At 40.2% G+C, this 21,611-nt stretch overlaps 1 protein-coding gene across 2 annotated transcripts in view; it reads left to right on the forward strand.

Moving 5' to 3' along the window:
* Positions 1-21,611, forward strand: part of LOC138200016 (brain-enriched guanylate kinase-associated protein) — a 37,793-nt gene that overhangs the window by 1,645 nt on the left and 14,537 nt on the right. Inside the window, exons 1-4 of one of the 2 annotated variants that reach the window (XM_069152386.1) lie at positions 7,846-8,273; positions 11,134-11,350; positions 13,279-13,440; positions 15,998-16,064. In XM_069152386.1, the coding sequence (XP_069008487.1) occupies positions 11,280-11,350; positions 13,279-13,440; positions 15,998-16,064 (300 nt within the window). In that variant the 5' untranslated portion in view covers positions 7,846-8,273; positions 11,134-11,279. Of the gene's footprint in view, positions 1-7,845; positions 8,274-11,133; positions 11,351-13,278; positions 13,441-15,997; positions 16,065-21,611 lie in introns of those variants that run through there. The other variant, XM_069152385.1, reaches the window with a different exon arrangement.

The raw sequence follows: 21,611 nt of genomic DNA on the forward strand, positions 1-21,611 counted from the left end.
CTGTGCATAGTAGATTGCTGTAACCGCTGTTCTTCCTTTTTTTTTTTCTGATTAATAATATACTCTTTATGAGGTGATTTGCAGAGTCTGCTCACTTTGTGCCAGTCAGACAAAAGAAATGCTGAACTTTCCAAAGACGAGAGCACAAACCTCACAGTCGAACTGAAATTGGTGAAGCCCAAACGAGCGTTTTAGTCATTTAAAAAGTGACAATGTGCCCCGTAACTCAAAAACAACATTCCCGATGTCCCAATTTTAGTTTTTCAAAGAATTCAATGAGTGGGTAGTGGAAGTACCTTTGTGTGTATATAAGATTACATTAATATTTGCTGAGATTACTTTGTACAAACCAAGGACAGAAAAAGTGATTAAAATCGTGAAAACAGCCAAAGCATGGAGAGGAAAAAAAGTTTCATTGGCTTCACTTGACTTCCTGTATTTTCTTCTAATTAGGTATCTACAAATGTTACATCTCACCTTCATCAGCTGCATCTATCCATGATCTACTTTGCCACCAGCAACTGTGTGAGACATCACTAGCCCGCTCTGCTTCGCTCAGACTCTGAGGAATATGCCTGAAGAGGCTTTGTTTGTTCATCTCTTTCCCTAAGATAGGCACGTAGCCTCCAAAAGCAGATGCAATATGAAGTCTTCCTTCAGGTTAGCCTGGAGCAGTTTACCACCTCCCCACTCTCTTATTCTTCTGTCTAATTATATCCAACACGGTGAGATCAGGGATTTATGCAGGAACCATTTACAATGGACTGCTGTAGCATCTGGATGTGGTTGATGAGGGGATCCGCCTAGGAGCATGTTCAGGAGGTTGGCTTTGTCTTTGAGTGCGCACGCGTTTTCCGTCTTCTCTGACTTAAGACTTCTGTGAATCACGTGACCGAGTCGTGAGATCCCCTTCTCTCTCTGACTTCCCAACTCACCACCCTCATCGCTCCCTGGACTATGGGAGATACGCCCGTCTGCCACCAGCATCCATACAGCTCCGTCAAAGCCAACAGGTCAGGGTCGGCCGAGCAACATAAGCCCCCTCGAGGAAACATACAGTGGACCTCAAGTTTCTTATATGCACAAAGTGTATGTACTATATGTCAGAAGAGTGGGATGTGCATTTTAATGTCACAGATAGATGAGGCTCTTCAACTCAGAGGTATCAACTTAAGCTATCTATTCCCACTCTGCTATTTTAGCAGTAATGAATTTTGTTTTGTTTTGTTCTTCGCATCAATACATTAGCTTCAGTACTGCTCTTTCTTATTCAGTGTAGCGACTTCTCCCATTATATGAACAACAATTTGTTGAGACAGTTTCTGCAAAAAAAACAACAACAACATCCAGTTTCACCAGACAACAGGCTTGATGTCAAAACACGTAACCACACGGCACTCTTACAAGCTGCATGTTCAACAAACTGTGCACCCATTGCATCCATTACACCTCAATAAATACTTCATTGCACCCCGGAGGGTTGCGCATGCTGCTGTATGTTCGGCCTACATGCACACCAACCCCTGGTGGCCTGCTGCAGTGTAAAGCAAGAGGGCTTTCCAGATGTCCTATCTGGCCTGTGATGATAAAGGGGAAAGGCTTGAAGGTGAAAAGCACGGGAGGTTTTCTTTTTTTTTTTTTTTTTCAAAGGCGGAATTTGGCCGTCATGGCCTTTTGTACGTCTTTGTGCTCTGCAGTGCCGAGCTGCGCTGATGTACGACGTATGCTGTGCTCTGCAGGATGGAAGGTATTCCTTTATTCAGAGAATAGTTATAAACTCTCTGAATTCAAATAAAGAAGTTTGATATTTCATTTTAATAAATCAATCAGTAGTTTCTCTATTTCGAACTATATTATAACTATAATGTTACAGATGTATATAGTTAGTGCTCTACAGAGGAGCAAAGCATAGTCGTACATAACGTCAATACCGGTAAACATTTAAGAAAACGAGGCAAAAAAGACCCCACCATAAAGGTAATGAATACGACAAAACCAAACAAATAACCAAAACGAGCAAATGGAATAGAAAACAATCAAATAAATAAATGAATGAATAAAATAAACAAACAAAAACAGGGGAACAAAAGAATTGCATAAAAGGAAATGAGTAAATTTAGCCACTAACTTGTAAACATGAAAGAGCGCCAAGTTGCCAAAGATTCAGATATTTCCTTCAGGAGTTGGTAGGGACCAAAAACAGCTAAAAGAGACAATATTGGACTTAGATTTACCAGAAGGACAGAAACATCACCTCCCAAATATAATGCTAAATTTGCTCCATGCAAATTGGCACCTGTTTGCTGAGTCATTAACTTTAAGGAAGATAATATCTCAGTGTGTTAATGCATGATAATATCACTATGTTTTTTATATAAAGCTATGCGGGGCAGCTACAAATAAGATAAGATCGCACACAGGAACCCGAAGCACAAGCGCAGATGCGTAACAGAAATATGCAAGTCACGTAAAGCTGCACTTCAGGACAGCAGCAGAACATGCTCACAGTGACAACGCAAACGTGCTGATATTTAGAAGGCACAATGTTTATGTTGTTCAGAATCTTAGTTTTGTGTGCACAAGCTACACTTGAAGCTGGTGGGAGAGTCCGTTTTTGCAGGTATTTAAGATTTTGACCTCATGGGGGCCTGAGATGAGAAGTTAAGTAGTCACTATATTGATCACGGTTCAGTTCAGGGGGACAAGACTGAACTAAATTTAGTGGAAATCCATAACATTTTTGTTTAGATATTCCAGTCTTGACCAAAGTGTTGCACTGACCAATTAGAATACTCCAATGTACAAAATGAACCATAAAAAACAAACATGTATAAGGTACTATAAATACAGTAAGAGTACAGTTTTGAGCTCGGAAACAGTTTGATGCATCTGCGAGGCAATTACTTATTTCTTGTCGTCTGCCAGGCAGGGAGCAGAGGTATGTCACGACTGTGTTGTCGTGGCAACCTCAAGGGGAACTTAACGCCTTCTCTTTCTCAGAAATTTAACAATGGAGACACCTTAACTCCGACTGTGGTCGTCACACAAACGCACCTCTTTTCTGCCTCTCTCTCTGTCTGGCTACTGTTGCCTGTTTGAACGGTTATGCAGGGGTGAAGAGCAGCACAACGACGTGCCGGCCTGCAGCAATGTGCAGCCAAAATATTGACTATTTATCGTAGGAAACAGAGAGAAAGAGAAGACGGAGAATACATTTTGTCAATACATTCATGCGTAGCTATATGAAACATTAAATCTTTATCAACTTGATTAATTTCATTGTTTTTTTTACTACCTAGACACTTACTGCAAAAGCGTGATAACAAATTTAAAGAGATCTCACAATTCTGCCCCTGAACATGAAAGAAATTAAATTTACGGAAGAGAGCACGAGTTGATTTTCTTGATGAGAATAAACATCTTTTGAATTATAGGTAACTTGGACTTCATTTGACCTGATGGATCTGAAGTCTATTACATTGTCCAAATTCTTGCCCAGAAGAATTTTCTCACAAGTCTTTTCATCCTTCACAAATAAAGAAACTTGCACAATGTTGAGAGGAATATTTTCATAATACAATGTTAAAACTGTACGTCACTGAAGGTAAAAGTGAATTTCAGGCCAACGAAGTGCTTCAGCTACTGTACATCGTCCTGGTTTTAATTCCTCTGTTGTGTCTAAATCTCTGCTCATTTTCAAAGTGTCCTTAAGAAAAAAGTAAAGCTCAGAGGAATTCTTAAAAGCTTATTGAATAGAAGAGAGACGTAAAGCTCTTTTCTCTGGGGCTTGAAGTCTTTCCAGAAAATGTCCCTGTTAGATTGTATTTTATGTTTGAGATTAATCGTTGAGCTTTGACAGATTCCTTGAGCAGCACAGAAGCTGGAGGACAGTAAGTGCACAATCACTATATGTACAATGGCTAGAGACAGACCGGGACCTGGCCAAGACTTGACTGGCTGTACCAAATTTGAGAGCCAAACACAAACTGTAATCCCAAAAGGAATATTTTTTCAATTCCAATATCCACCTACCACACCGGACACATAAAATTGGCAAAAATCAAACAGACAAGGAAACACATTTCTTGTCAAATTACATTTGAAAATATCCCAATTCAACACTCAACATTTTGTGCATTAAAACTGGAAGAATTCAGGACTTGATACTTTGTCCGAACCCGTCGGCAGGTTGATTAGAACCACAGTTGGTGCACTGTAAACTACATTTAAATAATTTGTTGTCATTAGCTTACTAAATCTGGTCAATGTGATGATTAAACAAACTCCAAGCCAACTCTCCACAAACTTTCACACTCGATGTGTCCTACTTGGCCGGTAGTATACAGTATGGTCATTCCTTTGTGTGCTTCTATGTCTGCCGTTGGTTTGGAAGGATACAAACACAGACTGTGATCCAAAATTGTGATCTAATAGACAATTAAAGCTGCAAAGGACGAGCGGTGAATCCTCACTTCACCAGGACACTGTAGACGAACACTTTAACAGACGTCCGCCGGTGTTAAGCATTATTCTTCACGAGAGTTGAGGAAAATTGAAGATGACATGTCCATAAAGTTTAGTGAATTGCTGGAGATCCCAGCCTTCCCATAATGCAACACCAGCTACATTTTCAGACCATCATTAATTAGGCTGTGCCTGTTGAACTTGCGATAATTTACAGGCTGATTAGTACTTCCTAAGACTAGCAAATGGACCTTGACATGTAAAATCCGTATATTAATTGCTTCCATAAATATTGTAAACTGAAAGTAAAACTTGCCGTGCAGCCTCAGTCATCGAAAGACCAGTCAGATCCGCGCTTTGTTGTGTGACAGATGGTGATCGAGCCAATGCAAAGATACAGTGTATATTGCACTTTGGAGGATGACAGTTTAAATTGGACTAAGAGAAGCTCTGAGGTGCCAGTACCACACTGCAGTGAGAGTGGTTTGGTAGGAGCGGGATACAGATGGGGAATGCAATTTACTCCCCATTTAAAAGTGCAGCGAGTCCCCTAAAAATCATCTCTGCCACATGAAGATCCTCCATCAAGGTAAAATGTTTTTGTTTTTTTAATTCACTTAGCATAAATACACTCTGTGGTTCGATGACATGGTATTTAAAACTCAAACAAACGCTCTAATCAGGGGCTTTTTTTTTTTTTTTTTTTTTATCAGTGAATGAGCTATCATTCCTGAAGTCTAAACCATAAACGTACACAAGCACAGAGGCTGCAACACACCAGCTGTGGACTGCGCGCACACACACACACACACACACACACACACACACACACACACACACACACACACACACAGACACACACATATGTATACCACAGTGTGATGAGGAAAATATCCCCTGCGGTGATTCCTGCTGAGGCTCTCTGATGTGATGTGATCTGATCAGGAATGGTGTGAAACCAGCCTACAAATTGTCAAAATTGATTGAACCCCTTGCTGATTCCTCTGAGGCTGCACGTTCACGCACACTTATTCTCACACGAATAAAACTGCATTGTGATGACTGACATGGTGTTTAAAAGGGGCAAGTATACATAAAGGGGCAGGAGGAAGTTTTATGAGTCATAACACAGCAGGAGAACTTATTCATTGTCAGTTAATCTATCCCCGGGAGCTTTTTGTGTTGGTAAAAAACAAATAAAGCATTACAGTTACATAGCCGGGTGCTGATGTCAAACAGATTTGCTCTCTGGCGCTGAACTGCGTCTGACATCACCAGCAACTAGATAGTCAGGTCCGAATAGTATTCAATGTTATTAATTTAAACTCCAGTCTCAACTCTCAGTTAATCAGTGTGTTGTCAGTGACATTTTTTGGTAATTAATTCAACCTCTCAGATTTTAAAGGCTCAACTAAAACTGATACTTCATGTGTTTATCATAAGTTTGGATGCTTATTAAGTTTATTAGTTTCGAGGCCAACGAGTTCTTCCTGCTACCCACTTAAGGTTGAGTCTCTTTTGATATGTAGATGTAAATTAAAGGGGAGGTAAACAGTGTGGGGATCACTCCTCAGTTGCAGTTCTTGTCTTCAGGCAGCAAATTGTGTTGACTAGTCATCATCATTACTCTGGTGACTTAATCCACTGAGCTTTTTTTTTCTGGCCGCTGGTAGTGCAGCATGCATAAGAGATTGTTGTATTTCTGGAGTCTTGCATCAGAGGACATACACAACTCGGGGTTCTCAAGTAAAGCCTCAACCACAGCGGTACACAACACCGCAGGGAAAACAAAATTGGAAAAAGGAAATGTTTCTAATTATCAAAATTTCGGCTCATGTTTGGTCACTTTTTGCTTTTAGGCCGATTGAATCGAATACTTGAGAGTTATCTTAGTCTGGGAATTCAGCAATAAATCATAAATATGTAAAAGATAGAAGAAGAAGCATTATTATTCAGACAATCATAAGCCCCTAGAGGCAAATAATAACAACACTGTCCGTTATACACATCCATCACGGCTTTCTAGACTGATACTACTGTAGAGGTCCTGTGCAATGAGGGATTATTACAAACATCAGCCCGTCCTCATCCACCAAAAAAAACCAACAACACTGAATGCAAGTTGAATGGTGTTAAAACAACTGATATTTACGTTTAATGCAACCTCTAGTGGGTGCAGTAATTATGACGGCAGCAATGAGTGCAGTCTAAGCAGTGAAAAAGTCTGTGTACCGATCAAAAATAGGTCTTTCATCCACACGAATGATAGTCCCGTCCCGAAAACAAAATATCTCAAAATGTATTTCACGTACGTGACGTAACTTAATTACGCATTTATTTCAACCCTAAGTATGATCTTTTCACAACCTAACTGAGTCTTTTTGGCGGTTAAACCTAACTGCGGCCGTTTCCCAACGTTAACTATGTGTTAATTATTGTTACCATGACGACAAAGGCCCATTGCTGGTCCTACCCAACAGTCAATCGACCTGTTCTGTCATTTAGCTGCGAGGACGTGTTGGTCACAAGGCACATAAAATGCTCAAATGCTGTGAGTGAGTAGTTGACCTGTCAGGTAAGGATGTGTTGACATTGTGGGTTTTACTGTCCTGACTGAAAAAAACAAAACAGTTTTCAGTAGGTGGTTTACACTACACATATTACAGTATACCGGATATGTGTGCCTCATTTATAAAATTGTGTGACTGTTCACACAATAAAGTTATTACACGTTCCATCCAAATTGTGCTTATTTATCATCATTATGTGACAAGGTTTTAATAGATATGCCATGTTGATAAATGTTTATATGGAACACGGGTGCAAAATTTTGCAATTGTTTGCATTTGTTTTTCCGACAATAGGCTACCTGTTCTTGCAATATAACATCTTCTCTGCTTTTCAAAGGATTCATTTTAAGTGGATAACCTGGCTAAGCTATGGCCTTGTGTCCAACAAAATGATCACCAGCATTATTGTCTCTAAGCTGTAACATGAAGGTTTACTGTTTGCAGTAGATTCTGGTGTCTCTGTTCACTGCTCACTTAATAGCAGACTTCAGGAGGGCTGCCACTGTGGCTATTAAAGTTTAATGCCCTTATTTGGTCACAGAATAGTATACGTGGCAGGCAGTAGCTCTACCTCGCTCACCTCCCGTGGCTCATTACAAGTAAATCAACCTGCAAGCGCCAATAAGGGCTCCCTGTTGTAAATCCAGGATGGACGCTGGCTGGTGGTGACCTTTGGCCGGTTTTGCATTAAGGTTTCTTTTTCCAAATTAAACTGCTATTGGAGCCATTCTCATGAATGAATGGATGGATGGATGAATGGATGAATGGATGGATGAATGAATGAATGAATGAATGAATGAATGAATGAATGAATGAATGAAAGAATGAAAGAAAGAAAGAAAGAAAGAAAGAAAGAAAGAAAGAAAGAAAGAAAGAAAGAAAGAAAGAATAGAGGCAGAGTAGGAGGTGAGAACGGTCTGCCTGAAGTAGGTTACAGTCTGCAGCATTACAACAACCAGTTATTGTACTCCCTGGAGTGTGCATTGTTTGATGATTGTGACAAGATGCAACACTCAGGGAAAGTATTTCAGGTAAACAGGGTTTATTTGTGTTTTCATCCACTCTGTCGACTCATCTTAGGAGAGGAAAATGTGCTTGATTTACATATCTTTGGCTGTTTGTAATTTCTCTGGCAGCGCAGAAACAGCGGTGAGCCGATCACGAGGTTCACTGAAGACTGCGATTCGTTCCTTCATGTGGATAATGTTTACCTTCACAAACAACACCTGAGGCACAAAGGTCTGTTGTCTTTCCCCCTGAGGGAGATGTTATGATACAGTAAGGGTACAGTACTTCATACACACTGCAGGGAGGAGTGTGTATGTGTGTGAGGACAGATTGTATACAGCCATACTTCTCTGCAAATACAGCAACTCCTTCTGCCTTCTTTCTCGCTTCCTCCCTCTGCAACTTGCAGATAAGAAAATGGCTACAGCAACCGTATTAACCGTGTTTCCAGAACCTGCTATTGTTTCCTGAGCCAATGTTGAAGGGAGATTAATAATAATAATAATAATAATAATAATAATAATAATAATAATAATAATAATGCCTGCTGCCATTAGAAATGGCGGCAGGCAACATAACATTCCTTCCAGCTTTTTTGATGGACCGCTACCCCGCCACTTTGTGGGTACTGATAAAAGTTATGCTGCTGGCAACCCCTGTCTCTATCTATCCATTTATGTTTACGTGGCTCTTAAAAGGGAGAATTCTCCACTTTTTATGTGGATGTCCACTCAGTGTTGATGGTAACCGTGAAGTGTACAAGTTCTCCTGCACGCAGAACTGTGCCGGCAGTGCTTACATGTGCCAGGAGGCATTGTGTGTGATCCCCTGACAAATAACTGCCAACTGCTTTGGTTCCCTATTTGCCAAGTCTCTCTCCTTGTAGCACCCACTCAACAAAAAAAACAAAAAAAATTATTGGAAGCCAGATAATATTTGTAAACAACGGGAAAGAAAATGGTCATTCATTAGAAAGCCACTAGTACCCATCATTTACTGTTACATTAGCAGCTTTTGGAAACAAAAACAACACTACATTTTTCAGAAAACTGTTTTTCCAATGTTGCCGCACAAAACCGGGCAAATCCACTTTGATGACCAAAGCATAGCGTTGGATGTCAGTTCCAGTTTGTCTTTGGTGTCCTGAAGAAGTGTCTCCAGCACACGTTAGGAGTGAAAACGTTCATGCATTGTAACGCGCACACATGGCTCTCTCGGGGTTGGCGTCAGCGACAGCAGCATCCAACAGAAACTTCCCACCCTGAAAATGATTTTTGGCAGAATGATTCCGTTTTTGTCGGCTTCGAAGGGTCAGTTTGAGGAAAGTCACTACCAACTGTGTGTTTACTTTCAGCTCTCCGGTTTCCGCCCTTGCACAGATAATGTAGCCACAGCCTCGACCTCTCCTCGCTGTATTACTTTGACAATCTTCTCTGGCTTAAATAGATACTGCTGAATATCCGAGTCGAGCAAAAAAAAACAACTGTAAAATAAATTCTCGACCACTCATATTTTTGGGACGCCGGTTTTGCTGTTGGAAATGTAGCAGTACAAGCGACGAGAGTAAGGTTTTGTTTTTGAACGCCACCCAAAGCGCCCCCTGTCTATCTGGACACTTCATCTCCCCTGTAGCTCTTCCAGCCACCAACTATGTCACCGTCAAGCAGATTTTAAAATTTATGGAGGAATTTTATTGTTTCAATTGACTTCATTTATCATTAACACTGATTGTACAGCCACATAAAAAGAGGCCAATATTCCTTTTGAGGACAGGGAAATCGGATAATTGAGTGACAATTTCATTCAAATGGAAACATTCTCATTTCTGAGTGACTGTTTAACTTGATTCTGTCAGTTGTAGCCTGGTAATATACGATGATGCCTAAACTGTAAGTCAGTTTAAAATTTGACCAATTTTAAAATGTAAAGTGTGTATAATGGTATTAAATATGCATGTGATGGCTACATGGAAGACGTAGCGCTAACAGACTGAGGCTGAAGCGCACTCATATGTGCCAGGTAAAACAAGCTGATAATCCATAGAGACGATAAAGAAATAAAGAGACAGCCTTGTGGCATCAGATTGTTATTTTAGTCTAACATAACCTAGTTTGGTTGCTTAGCTTACAAAATTATTCATTACTCTTCTTTTTTACAAACACTTCTCTTTTAACATTATGAGACAAAAGTAGTTTAGGATGAAGATGTGTTGCTATTTTGCGTTGTAAGTTTGGCTGCTGATGTCAGACAGAGCCGCTAATGGGGCTAACGTTTTTTTTTTCTTAGTTTTTTCTTTAATAGAGTTTCAATTTGTGGCAGTATCTTTTTGACTTTTCCATTTTTTATGACATTACATTGCTCAGTAATGCGGGGTTGCAATGTTATCGACAAGACTCATCAAAAGCAGCTGCATAAAGAGAGATGTTTACACCTGGGAAGGTATATTTTGGAATTTCATGCTTGCCAGTGACAGGTTATTAAGTTTCTACAGTGCAGGGGACCTGAGCTCGAGCCCCTGGCGTTTCCCCAGGGAAATGATGAAGGACGGAAATGGAAACACACGCATTCGTCATAAAACTGATTTATTGAAGAATAACCTGTGTGGTCAGCTGGTCAATAACTCCCTACTCCATAGGGTCCTGCAGTGTATGGTGGTGCATTTAATTCTTCCCAACAAGTGAGAGAACGAATGAAAAAGGTGTCTCAAGTGATAAAAAATGTAGTATTTTGACATTCTGTGTTAATGTTTTTTTTTTTTTTAACACCATAACTAGTGTTAGTTTTATTTTAGAAATTGATGTGATGCTTATATTTTGGATCATAGAAGAACAGAAGATTTAACAAAAGATCTTTATGTATTGATCTGTCAATAGGCAGTACAAAGTTCAACTAGAGGTGCAATGATTCACAATACTGAATACTGTTTATGTTCGTTTACCAAACTTGTCTAATTGATCCCGCAGTTTAGCTCCCTCATACTGTACATGCTCCCTTTCTGAATGCACACTGTTTTTCTCTGGAGTCAACATAACTCCATGTGCAGCTAAATCTGTGGGACTTCAAAGCTGTTTTTCCTCTGCTCTCTTGCCAGGGTCATCACAGATAGCCAACTCCTATCTGCCTCCCCAGGCAAAACTTAAAGCTTTGACTATTGGTTCATGATTAGAGTTCAACTTTCAGCCGACCAGCAGCAGAAGCAACAACTGTACACACGAGAGCCGAGGCACAGAGAAAAATATGAAAAAGATATATATTGGCAAAACTGCCCTCAAAACCCAGAGAAATGGCTGCAAACATCAGAAAAGAAGGTAAGATGAGATAAGATTAAGCTCTAAACATCGACCTCATTACTGGCACATCCATTTCATTCATTTTATCGAATGGAAATGGATTCTCATCGGGAGGTCATGACCATTAAAAAAAACATGAAAAACATTATGCTGCGTCTATTCATTTCCATCATTCATCTCCACATCTCCTCACGTATCAGCTGACATCTACGTCCGAGTTTAAGATGCTCTGCGTTTGACCAACAACAGGCTTATACATCGAGAGTCCAATGAAAAAATGCAAGACTGTGCGAATAAATACAATGGATGTGTGCTGAGACTTAATTAAACTGGCATTACTTAGTGATAAGAGCCGAGAGCAATTTCCTCATGTACTTACAATAGCTCTCTGGCTCCTTGCCATGTGATTTTACAACATCACTTGCAGCTGTTTGACAGAGAGGCTGTAAAGACTTATGTTGTAGCGTCAGGACACACACAGACAGACACACACACACACACACACACACACAGACACACGCACCCGCACACACGCACTCCACCCCCAAAGCATGAATTGTACAGGTGGCGGTGTTCGTCGGCCTCACAACCTTCTCACTCAACCCACACACACACACCAACAAGTACATTTTGTCAAATTAATTTACGCCTTGCAGAGTTGTGTACAAGTAAAGGGCTGGGTGCTCGGCGTGATTAGCTTAGCATGACGACTGAAAACAGGGAGGAACAGTAAGACGGCTCTCACCAGTACTAAAAATCTGCCGACCGATACCTGTCATTCTCATGAATTCATTCTTCTCATTTAAGGGTTTTGCGCATAAATAGTAATGTGAAAACAATTTGTGGTTTTAGAGGGAACGACATTGTGTAAGACAAACACTTCCACGTTTCCTGGAGGTTTTTTTTTTTTTTTTTTTTTTTGCCAGGAAATAGGTTCAATTCTTAGAACCATTAATTGCTGTTTGTACGTTGACATTTTCCAAGACACAAGGCGGCACTTGGAGAAAGCAAACATTAAGGGCAGTCCATTGCCTCACCCTCATATCGACACCACACGGTATTTAGGTCTTTCTGTGGACACTGGATTTTCCTCTCCGGTGCCAGCTTCGTAATTGAGGCTCGTGCGACGCGAACTTGGACGGTGCACTCATTGCGCCTGCTGGTTGTCTGCGCTGAGCCATCGAACCTCTCCGTGAGCCAAGTATCCATCATTCTGGCAAAATGCTAAATCCCCCAGAGCGCACAACCAGCCGTGCTTTCAATCTCTAGCCTTTCATTACCACATCCGTTCCCTCAGACCTGCATCAAACGTGCAACTAGACCACTGCTAACATAACAGAGCACGTTGTTGTGGTGTATAATAGTGGTGGTGTTGGAAAGGTGCTTCCCTGGCCTCTCGCTCGCTCTCTCTCATGCTCTTTAAGTCTCACTCACCCTCTTTGAAAGCGTACTCTCACACAAAGCTGCGCTCCATTCTATATTTTCAGCCCGTCTTCTATGAATCACCCATGGTCCGTGTCTGGGGGCAAAAAGCCTTTCCTATTCTTTCAGAGATTCGATATGGGGGTTGTGTAATGAAATTCACCATTACACCGAAGGGAGCTGCTTTCCAAGCTTTGCTCCCTCCATGTGAATGGGAAACGTTTAGTATTCCTCCTCCATCCTTCTCCTCCTCCCCATCGGCCTCCCTGCCTTCCCTCTGCCTGCGACCTCTCTCCCTCCAAACTGAATTACACTCCAGCTACACTTCATTCCTTTACCTCCCGCTCACGCAAACACAGACACTTCACTTTGTACTCCGCTGTCTTTTCTGCTCGTCTATTTTCTCACTCCCTCTCCCTTGGCTTCATGAATCCGACAAACTTTCACAGCGACGAAAGTACATCAGTGTTGTAACTGTGCCCTCTCAAATCCTGTTCTCTAAAGTCTCTCTGCCATCTGTTCAGCTCGTTCCACGACCACAAGGATGACCTCCGCAAGCGCCTGTCGTACACCACCCACAAACTAGAGATGGTGGAGACAGAGTTTGACTCCACTCGGCAGTACCTCGAGACAGAGTTGCGCCGGGCCCAGGAGGAGCTGGAGAAATTTACGGAGAAGCTACGCAGGTGTGTGCGTGTGTGTGTGTGTGTGTGTGTGTGTGTGTGTGTGTGTGTGTGTGCGCGCGCCAATGAGAAAGACTCTGTGGGCTGGGAGCCATTTTATGTGTGCATGTGGCGTCAAGCATTTCAGATGCATAATCCTCCCAGTGGGAAGAAACCCACCAAATTCAGACTGCGAGGTCAAGGATATTTAACTTCCTCCCTTCCTTTTTCTGGGTTTGGCTTGAGAGGAGAAGTTGAAAAGCTCAACAAAAATACAGAAATATTTCCAGTTTTTAATCCTCAAACCTATCAATAACAATGGCAACACAATAAATAGCTAACTGAAAGTCACAAAGTTTTCTAAGGTTTCTTTATATTTAGTTTTAGTCTCATTTTTGTTTCAAAATAGGCGGCCAATGAATATCTTTATTTTCAAATATGATTTTCAATAAGTTTCAGTAAAACTTATTGGTCCCTTAACTCCTGTCAGAAGATTTCAAAGATCCCTGCTTCATTTTCTATAACATCCGTATAAATCAATTCATACAGGAATGGATCTTATCCAGATAATTGTGTGTGTGTGATGAAAATATTCCCATTCAAAGTGACTGTTCGTCTTTCTAAGTTTGCTGCAGCCCAGTGTACCAACTAACTATTGTCAGCACACTTGCAACATTCAGTGCAGGATGTAGTTTGCTCTACAATGTGTCTGATTCGATGACCTTCTACAGATCTGAAATCAACTGTCACCATTACCAAGGGTTTTAGTGGCCAAACTAGAACCACACCTCGACAAGAGAGATGTAGTTTCCGTGTGCAGGTGTTATCCAGGGCACAGTCTTTATGGCTTAATTACCTGATTAGCATGATCAGTTTCCTCAAAGAGTTGCAAGCATCGACTGACCTGATTTCTGTGGCACCCTGATTGGATAACCTAATTAGCAACTATGTACATGTTCAAACTGTATATGGAACTATATGGAACACGCGTGATACCCAAATTCATACAAGCCTTTTTTTTTTCTTTTTTTTTTTACCCCATAATCACAACAAGCTGTGTTGTTATTGGAAAAACAATGAATGTGCCTCCCCTAAGTACTTTTCCCCCTCCCCAACGCCCAGTACGGAGCGATTCATGGCCTCTTGCCAGCAATTTGATCGTTCTTACTTCAGGGTAATATGCGCTTGAAAATAAAATAACACTGTTTTGGCAATATCTTTGAAAACTTTGGAAAACATCTTAATTTATTATTGAAGGAAATAGAGCTGTTTGCAAATACTGTACATTTACATGCAGCTTCAAGCTATGAGTTTTAATTTAGCAGCTTGATGGGAACATCGGACCATTGAGATTACCTGCAAATACTGCAAGCCTTCTGGTCAGACAGAAGGAAAATGTTCTCTCTGGCCATAAATGTGATAAATATGGCATTTAAATAAGCTTTAAACTCGTCCCCGTCTCTGGTCGAAGAGGAAACTTGAAGAGAAGGCAGTAGGCCGCTTGGCGGACGAAGACCCTGGGGATTCAGCTGCCCTGAGTCGGATCTTGCCAGGCAAAATATCCGGTCACATCCTGCTAAAATCCCATCTTTTTGTAGAACTCAACATTTACTGTATTTTTTAAATGAGTGGTAGAGTTTGGTGAAGGCGGGAAGTGCCGCCTCGGATCAGTACAGGAACATTTAAACTCTTCATGTTGCCCTAACATGACTAATAGCAGTGTTGCCTCTCATAATGGCAGGTTTTATTACAGTTACTTATTCTCTGAGCCACTCTCTTAAAGTGCCACTCAGCGTCATTCTCATTTATGCTCCTTCTCTAGCTGCTCAAACCTCTTTCAGACCTCTGTTTTATGATTTGTGATCCACTGCCCACTCTCTTCATATCTGTCTGCTTAATGAAGCCATAAATGCTAGTTTATCAAAATCCCATAGCCCTGGGAGATAATGTGAAAATGTAATACTGAGCTGAGAGGTGACAGGATAAAACACCAGGAACAAGATAACAAATAGAGGGTCGAGGTTCTGTTCCATTAAGCTTACTAATGCACTGGAAGTCTACCACAGAGCAATACTGATGGCAGAAAAGAAGAAAAGGAGAGGGGAAAGGGAGGCAGTGATTAAAAAGACAGAACAAAAGGAAGAGGAGCAATTTAAAAAAGGAAGACTAAAGAAAAACAGAAAAAGAAAACATCATCTTTAGGCTACAAATAGATGGCTGTGTTTATGAATTTCTTAACATAAAATATTTAGGGAGTTAAAACCTTAACCTCTTAGTATCTCCTGCTGTTGCCCTTAAACACATATCAACAAACCTCTCTGCTGCGTTTTAGCTCAGCAGATAGAAATCCTCAATGATCTTCAAGTCTGAGTCAGAATTCAAGATATCCTGCAAATCCCCTCTGAGATTCTCTGCCGCAGCCCTGATCCAGTAAATTCCTCATCGCTCCCTCTAAATTTATGTTGAGATTGCTGGCGCTTAATCAAGTTTATGAATGGTAAAACACTCCTCAGACCTCATATGTTGCGATTTGCAATTTTTTTTTTTTTAACAGGGCACAATTCTTCTCTGTTCTTTTCAGGATCCAGAGTAGCTATGCAACGCTTCAGAGGATCAACCAGGATTTGGAGGACAAGATGCACGTGACGGTAAGAATCCCTTGCTGAAGTGTTTGCAGGTCTGACCTCACGTTAATCTTTCAGTTTCAAAACAAAAGGATTATACGTAGCACAAAGTCAGCTATGCTTGAGTATTTCCATTTTCTCCTATTTTACACTACCAGCCTATTATTTCAAAGGGAAATATTACCCTTTTTACTCCACTGCATTAATCTCAAAACTAGAGTTACTTTCTAGATGAAATGATCAGTTACATCATTGTTATTTATGCAATAAATATCTATATTAGACTATTCAACAGTATGTGTTGAAAGTAGTTCTACCAATACAAATGTTGCTGACATATTAATGTCAATGCAGCGATATTCCAGTAATTTATAAACAGAATACTTTGAATTGTGCCATTTTGCATATTGAGCACTTTAAATAGATTTTGCTGACAGTGCCTTTACTTTGGTAACATTTTAAATGCAAGATGTTTATATTTTTCTTATTGTGGTATTGCTACTTTTGCTTAAGTAAGGATGGGAGTCTTTCCACCACTGAACAAAATACAAAACCATATATTATTTTGGAAAGAAGTGGTGCACTGACAGATTTATCATGTCATCAAAGTTTATGCATTTAATTGTGGCCATTTTTTTTTACCAGTGATGGAATCACATAATATCCTTCGTGCTTCCATAAAGACATCAAAACCATGTCAACTTTTATTGTTAACCTATTCAGTTTTCATGACGTAAATGGAAAAAAGTCCTATTGTACACGTTATGGTTTACTAAGTATTAAAACAACATGTAAAGTATATATAGAGCTCTTAACAGGTTGTAGGTATAAATAAAAACAGTACTGTCCATTAAACAACTGTTTCTATGGCACTGTAGGAACACTGGTGAAAAGTAACTCAACATATTCACTCAAATGCTGCACTTAAGTAGAACATTTTTACGTTTTATACTTGTACTCCTTTCCTGCTAGAGACATATTGGACTTTACCTCATTACATTTATTCAACAGCTTTCCGATTGACGTTTTGTTTTACCTAAAACCTGTTTATAAAGTATGATACATTGTTAAAGAGTAAACTATATGACACTATATGAAGTATTTCCAAATTATTTCCTCTTCATCCTGCAATATAAAATTACTTAGACATTAATGAATCCGAAATCATCATCCAATTATATCAAACATAACAATTTAATGTTAAAAAGGGCAATTCTAAGACAAAAGAAGTGCTTTTATTTCTGATAATTTTGTACATTTTACTGAATGCTATTTTGAGCACTGGACACCTGCTTGCGACAGACATGTTTCCTTTTTCTTCTATTTCTACTGTGACTGAAGGGAAGGATGTGCATATTTCTTCCATCTATAAATTTAAATGTGCTGCTCTGACCTTTGAGGTCCTGCTGTGAGTACAGGCTGCATCACTGTGTAACTATTTTCAGCCTCTCGCTCTCTCTGGACTTTCACATTTCCTGACCGCTGTGCCTGCTTGTATTGATATTAGCAAGAAGTGCAGAATCCTAATGGTGTCTGTATGTGCCACAGAGTTCTCGCTAAGACTCTCATCAAAGATGTATGAAGGCGAAGGGGATTTGTGAACCGCATACTTGTACACACATGTACACACAGAGCTTTGCAGGTTGTGACCTAAAGCTTGACTTGAAATAATTTATTGGAGAACAAGATATCCTGCAGTTACCAGGAAACCAATACTTAGAGTTTCTTCTTCCTCTCTTGGACTGCAGAAGTCGTTTGTTTCCTGTTTCCTGAGCAACTAAGAACAATTGGTTCGTTTTCATGTAAATCCAAATGTTAAAATGTCTAAAAACCAGAGCCAAAAATATGTGGCTTGCAGAAGGCAGTAGGTACAGTAAGTGCATATTTTTCTCAACTGTAAATTCCTGTCAGAAAATGTCATTTTAATTCTATCCTCAAAGCACACCAGCCTAGAAATGCAGGAGCCTTCTGGATAATATAACTCTACACTGGCACAAATCAGAGCTGCAGAAAATTCAAAGTGCTCCGTCAAAAACTCCTCATCCATAGATTATGAATTATCCAAAACTGACTCAGATCTTAAAAAAAGAATGCATATATTATCACGTTTCTCAGCTTCAGTCCGCCATTAACACCAACCTAACATAAAGTAGTTTCAACTTGCTGATTGACTGTTTCAAGTAAGTAGCAGTGGCCGTCTAACATATGGATTATATCAGTGATTGTAGCACGAGACAAGATTCATTGACACGTTCCCTATTTTCAACACATGCGCTTGTGTCACTAAAAACCTGCACTGAGTTTCTGACACGGGTCTCTTGTGTTAAAGTAAGTCCTGTGTCATTTTTCAGGAGACAGCGGGCATTTTTGAACACGGTTTCTCGTCCTTGTTTCAACCAATAGAGTGTCAGTGAAGTGCTCTGACTGTCGCTGACTTCAACGTGTACATTCAAATGTAATTGTACCCAAAAATAGGCCTCCAGAATTGCAGTTTTGCACTGAAGATTGAAAAAAAAAGCGCATGTCAATTGTGTGTAATGTAATTTAATCTACGCCCACGTGCTCAATTATAAATCAATAACTATTTTCAGTGTTCAGAGTCATGCTCAGAAGCTTTGGCCTCTGTTGAAAGGGAAGGCAACTTAAAAAAAAAATGCCAGTCTGAAGTTTACATCTGAGAAGCAGACAGAGAGAAAATATTGATATATGCGTGCACTTCAGATCCTCGAATAGTGATCATAACGAATGACATACTAATACAACCAGAATTTATAAGTGATGATGGCATTTACGCTGTCTGTTCTTTTCTCTCTGTTGTCAAAGAAATGAGAAACCTGCTATAATCGATTTGAACACACCTGTTCAGCAGCAGAACCGTTCTCATCTCTCTCAAAGCAATTACATGATCAAAGACAGGGGCGCGCAATCAATGTCCAAAGTAATTGGTCTTAGCTGCCATGCAACCCTGTTAGAAAACTATTATAGCTATCTGTTGTTCTGTTCACCTCAGCAGCAGCTGTCCAATCACATCAGGTTGATACTTAAAATGTTCACAGTAGCTGGGAAGGGGAACAGAGGACAAACACTCAATGTTGGACTCCAAGCCTTCACTTTCTGCACTCTAAACATGTCGGTGTGTTTCTGCTGTCGATGTGAGGCGATCCTTTCCTCCATGGCAGTAAAACACATTACATGCACTGCTGGAAACTCCCTTAGGATTTCTTAGGCTTCCGAAACTCTTTTAGAGCTGAGCAGGTGTAAAAGACACTTTGAATTGACTTGAAGAGAGTCACGCAGCCTCATTAGGTCCACAAAAACACAATAAGGGAGCACTCTCTGGTTGACCACGGCTCTTTATGTTAAATTGTTCATACTATTCCTGCTTTTTAATGCACGATTTCAAGAAACAAAGCGTTTTGAATGCTGTCTGGAGGTGTAGAAACTGCCAAACCAGGCATCCGTTACCACTCCCATGTTACTGCTTGCTACGGTGAATGGCTATATTTCGATTTGTGGCAGATAATGGAGATTTTCTGCATGGATTTTTCTGTGAAATCATGCATAATGATGGACCAGCGAGACATGGAAATTTTAATAAATCAGCACAGACATGGAATACAATACTGTATGTCCAGAGGACAGCTTTTTACAACAGCATCCGTCTCGCAGTATTTGAAGGCTTTTATTTGTGATATTCCAATGCAACCCTTATTGCTTCGTCATGTCATGAATAGAATGCAAGCCTATCATGTCTCATTCCTCTCATGCGCTACACATCAGCGTATTCTAGTCATGAGAGAGTGATTTTGAACCCTCTTGGCTTTTCAAAGGGATTGTCTTTCTCTCAGAGAGCCTTGGTGTAGCAAATCGGTGTTCATGGCAGGAGACATTGTGGGATTTGTTTTTAGGCCTCATTGGGATTGCAATTTCTTTTGATGTCATGTCATGCAATGGCATTTCGGGGGGTGGGGGTGGGTGGGAGGGGAGGGTGAGGGTGAGGGTTGGCTATGTTCCTTTGTAGAAGACAGCCCAGCGCAGGCAGGCAGTGACAAAGACAGCTCCAATCAAATCAGACATGTAATTAAAAGTTCTGAGAGGCCTGAAGTGGGAAGGTCGACTAAAGTAAAGAATGAAACTCGCTCATAAAGAGCAAAGCAAGAGATTAACACCTGGAAGCACTGACGAGATGCATGCTGTGATGAAATTGGAGTGGATCATCTGCAGATGAACAGTGCAGCAGGTGAAGTTGATTGTATGGATGAAATAATATATTATCTGTCTTTACTTTAGAAAAAAAACAAAAACATCTTGCTGAAATATAGCTTTGGCAGTGGCAGTGTCGGACTAGTTATAGTTTGGTGCCTTTGAGACCGTTTAGTAAGAGTTCAAATGCATCTTTGAGCCTCTTCTGAGAAAGTGCTGGTGCAAGCAGAAAATACATATTTTCATACAACCGTTAGTCAGGCAAAATGTTTGTCTGTCGTATGTCATTGTTATTTACGTATAATATTCTTATTTTCTATATTTTACACCATTCTGTTTGAGGATCCTCTGTTACAGTGCGCAAATGGCTCAGGAGCTGTCCGTGGTACTGAAAGTCTGTTTTCCTAATCCTCTTAAGAGTCTTTGGGAGGGTCAGCCAACTAACTGTCGCCCTCGAACTGGCAGGAAATCAGGGCCTTACTCAATAACTGCCCTCCTAATACGGACAATGTCCACTTCATCAGGAAGTGTCACCGCTAAACACGGTCCTGTTGGGAGTTACTTTAAAAACATACAGTCTTTGTAGGGTCCACATTCTATTACGACAACTCAAAAACAGAATATTAGACCTTCTTTTGTTGAACCACGTTGCGGGTTTATAAACTACCGTAAATTGATATCTGGAAGCAGGAAATATAAACGCAAAGCTGACCACTGGTCTGAAAATAATAAGTACTAAGACACTACTCTGCACTCCCACTGAATAAATAATTTTCTCAAACTGAAAATTTGATCACTAAAATTATCAATAATCCGTGATTGTGTGGTTGAGCTTTGTTCATGATTTGCAGTTCGTTTCTATCCAGTTATATTAATCTATGGCTGGTCATAACCATTCTGAATTATTTGTGGGAAATTCTTTTATCATTTAAAATAATAATAACTGTATATTTATGACCAGTTTGTTTTAAAACATTTCCATCTTCAGGAGAAAACCAATATGTTTGCGACTGAGGGTATTGGACAGGGTCGAGAAGTTGAAACACATATTTGGCTCCGGCGTGTTTATCAAATCTGTTGACAATAAAAAAAAATTAAAAAAAAGGTCGTACTGTGATAATTTTTGTCCTGTTTGATTGCTCAACAGTGTAGCTCATAAACATGTCCTGCCTCGCCTGCAACAATAACATAACTTTGACACCCCTCAAAATAAATCAAGCGGATGTTGATCTTGATGGATTTCCTGCTGTATCTCAGGCCAGATGTATGACTCTGCAGTTGATATTGTTACTGAACAGTAACAGAACCGACTGGCTGCCTGTAATGTAAAACAATCTGTGCTTTAGAAAATGGTCACCAGGGATGAGA

Source organism: Embiotoca jacksoni, unplaced genomic scaffold (assembly GCF_022577435.1).
Source record: "Embiotoca jacksoni isolate LCO1_2020_lvr unplaced genomic scaffold, fEmbJac1.0.p SCAF_18, whole genome shotgun sequence".
Classification (NCBI taxonomy): Eukaryota; Metazoa; Chordata; class Actinopteri; family Embiotocidae; genus Embiotoca; species Embiotoca jacksoni.